This window comes from Ursus americanus, chromosome 3 (assembly GCF_024610735.1).
Source record: "Ursus americanus isolate L20-20 chromosome 3, mUrsAme1.1.p, whole genome shotgun sequence".
Taxonomy (NCBI): Eukaryota; Metazoa; Chordata; class Mammalia; order Carnivora; family Ursidae; genus Ursus; species Ursus americanus.
This window is the reverse complement of record NC_142129.1, coordinates 88,417,194-88,420,564: the sequence shown is the minus strand read 5'-3', so window position 1 is coordinate 88,420,564 and position 3,371 is coordinate 88,417,194. Positions and strand designations below refer to the sequence as shown.

General features: G+C 48.7%; 1 gene segment (V, D, J or C); it reads left to right on the top strand.

Moving 5' to 3' along the window:
* The first annotated feature begins 571 nt into the window (after positions 1-571).
* On the top strand, positions 572-1,093 carry LOC148110428 (T cell receptor gamma variable 4-like). The segment is given in 2 exon segments: positions 572-683; positions 779-1,093. Coding segments are annotated over 2 exon segments (403 nt in total).
* The last annotated feature ends 2,278 nt before the right edge of the window (positions 1,094-3,371 follow it).

The window sequence follows — 3,371 nt, the reverse complement described above, 5'->3', positions numbered from 1 at the left end:
CGAGGAGACCGCCGGGAGAAATGCTGCAATGCTAGCTCAGGGGGCTGCTGCCTTTCCAGCAGGATCTCTGCTCTGTGCTGTCCCTGCGTTCGAGCAGCCTGCACATCCGGTGCTCTGTCAGTACTGAGTGGCCCTTTGAGGCTTGAGATTTGTCTCCAGGCAGACCTGGATAATATCCACACCTAATTCACAGTAGGTATTCAGCCTTGGAAGGGTTACTTAAAATATGAGCCAGGCTTTCCCCATTTCTAAATTGAGGGTATTAGCATTCATCCCACAGGGTGATTTTCAGGATGTGATCAAACAACGAGCAGAAACCAGCTACTGCAGTGCTCAGTGCAGTGGATCTCCAATCAGGGATTGCTGTTATCGCTGGTGCTCTCGTTGCACTAACATTCTTCAGTGTTTCTAGCATCTTGACCATTGATGGTCCCTCACCAGCCTCTTGTGGTCAGACCTGTCCCAGCCCTCTGGCTCCTCCCTCCCTCCCGCCTCTCTCTCACCAGTACCTACAGGGGCCTTGGGGAAGCAGAGGCTCAGATCTTAATCTGCCCTCTGCCACCAGCCAGCCAGTCTCCTCCCAGCAGGTGCAGTCATGGGGTCACCCTGGGCTTCTTTCCACCAGGTGGGAAGCAGAAGCATGCTGGGTCCCCTTGCCATCCTGTGTGCCCTCCTGTTTCCTGGTAAGTCCTGACTCGCTCCCCCGTGCAGGGTACAGGGGAGGTCCTGAGTCCTCCTGCCATCCTTATCTCACCACTCTCTCCCTCTTCCCCTTCAGGCAGTGGATCAGGGCTCAAGCTGGAGCAGCCAGATGGCGGCCAGCCTGCCATGCAAAGTCGACACCTCGGTCAACTACATCCACTGGTACCGCCACCAGGAGGGTAGTGCCCCACAGAGGCTCCTCTACCTCGACATGTCTGGGTCGTATGTAAGGAGGGATTCAGTCCTGAAAGCGGACAAAGTCAACGTCAAGAAGGGCAAGCAAAGCAACAGCTGTAACCTGTTGGTGCTGAAGCTGGAGAAGGACGACGAGGGCGTGTACTACTGCGCTGCCTGGGAAACGCACAGCCCTGCGCTGGGACCAGGTCCCTGAGCAAAAAGCTCTCTGTCTCCCAGGATACTCCGTGCCTGGCACCGTCCACTGGCTCTGGGTCCCTGGGGTTGCCCTGGGGTCAGCCCTCAGTACCCCGGACTCTAACTAACGGCTCAGGAGCCCCAGTGCCCAGGCTGGCGCAGACCCAGGGAGCTGTCCTGTCTGGGGGGGGACTTCTCTGAAGATGGTTCAGTGCATCATTTCTGGAGCAGAATCTGGCTGCTCGATGCAGGAGCCACGAGCCACTAGCCACACGTGGCTCCTGAGCACGTGAAATGTAGTTAGTCCACTAGTCCAAGCTGAGATGGGCTGCTTGTGATATACCAGTCACATTCTGGAGACTATTAAAAAAAAGATGAAATTTTTTTTAGTGATTTCTCTATTAATTGCATGTTGAAATACTGTTTTGGATATCTCGCAGTAAATAAAAACAATCCTAGAATTTTATTTAACTTTTTTTTTAATGCAACAGTTAGAAAATGTGTCTCATATTGTGACTTGTATTTGTTTCCACTGAACAGAGCTGTGACAGACCAGTGATTGAAGATCTGGCCATCTCCAGTGAAGAATGTGGGAATAAAGTATTGTGCATAAATCATTCCAGAGAGAGATTTACCATAAAATGATTGAAAGCTGACATTGGAAGTCACCTCCTGATTCCAGTTTCTAAGCTGCTGCCCTGCCCACTGCGGGTTACTCTGCAGTGGAGACTCAGTGAGCAGAAGCACGGAGAACAATCTAACTTCCCAGCACACTCATGTACTGGCACACCTGGCCCTTGACGCCGGTGGGGGGACATGGCCCTCATGCAGGTTGACGCATCAGCCCTGGTTGAGACTGGGGCCTCAGCCCTCCGCTTCTCCCCGAATGCTACTCCATATGGGATTCTGTGACCAGATTCCCCGAACCTCTGTTCTCTCCTCTGTAAAAGGAACTGGTTTAACTGCCACAATATTGGGACTAATTTCTGTATTAAAGAAAAATTATACCAGTAAGATATCACTATGTTTACCAACTTCTTATATAGTCAACTTCTTGACCAAAAAAAAAAAAAGGAAAGAAAAGAAAAGCTATGTTACTAACCCACCAGCCCCAAACAGGAAACCCCTTGCTGTCCCATGTGGGAAAGTAGAAAAAGCTAAGGAGGGGTAAGCTGATTTTAATGCATTTTCAATTGAAAATTCAAATTTTAGGTACAAGTTAATACCATTGGTAAATATAATTACCGAAAAGAATGTCTACATGACCTGAAGGAAATTGGTCTTTCAGATTCACTAACTACTCTCAGTTTCTGCTTTAGTGGTGAGAGAGAAAGATTTGCCTGCCTGCGGAAAAGCCCAACACCCCTACCCTCTACTGAAGCCTGGATCAAGGCTCCAGCATGTGCAGGAAGGGGTGGGGGAGGAGGGTCAGTAACTTACCTTTGCTCTGTTTTAGGGGTGTTTCATATGTCTTCCCCATTGCCTAATATAACTGAACCCTTCCCTCTCAGTGCCTGACTCCACAGGAGAGTGACTCCGAGAGCTCTTACAGTTTGGTTAGAGACAAACTAGCTAAATATGAAGATACTGTCATGAGAAGTCTTCCCAAGTCAATGTGAATGTGTTTTCAACATGGTCCGTAGTGCCTTTGAGTTACAGACTAAGAGGACAGTGGTCTTGTGCATGGAGCAAACAACTCCTATGTGGTGGGAACAACAAGTCACATTTGGAGTCATTTCCTACCCCCTGCCCTTGTCCTTCTGGCTAAGTGAGCTTCACCAAGGACACTGCGGCCACACGCAGTAAAGCCAACCCAGCCAGAGACCAATCAGCCCTCCCGTCCGACGTAAATGATTGCTAATTAAATGGTTGTTTAAATGGCTGATTCTAACAACACGGAAAGCATCGTGTTAGAATGTACAGGCCCCGGTACAGTGATGACTGCATTAATGTCGGTTGAAGTGAGATTGACATTTTGACTATGAGAGAGGGGCTCCCAGTACCTCATAGGTGGGGGATTTTGCATAGCTGGATGGTTGAAATACCCTGATGATTTGGGCTCAACTCATTTATTTCATTCCTGAGGTGGGTGAGACACAATGACTTTGAGTAACAGAAGCAACGTATTATGAAATCAATGCTGAATAAAGTCTAAGAACATCTCAAAAAATCAGTTTCCACAGTTATATTATCCATTCCCAACCGATCACACACACGAGTACTGTGGAAAAGTCGTGTCTGTTCCCTCAGCGTCGTCTTCTAAAAATCACAATTCTGAAAATTTCTGGGCACACCTG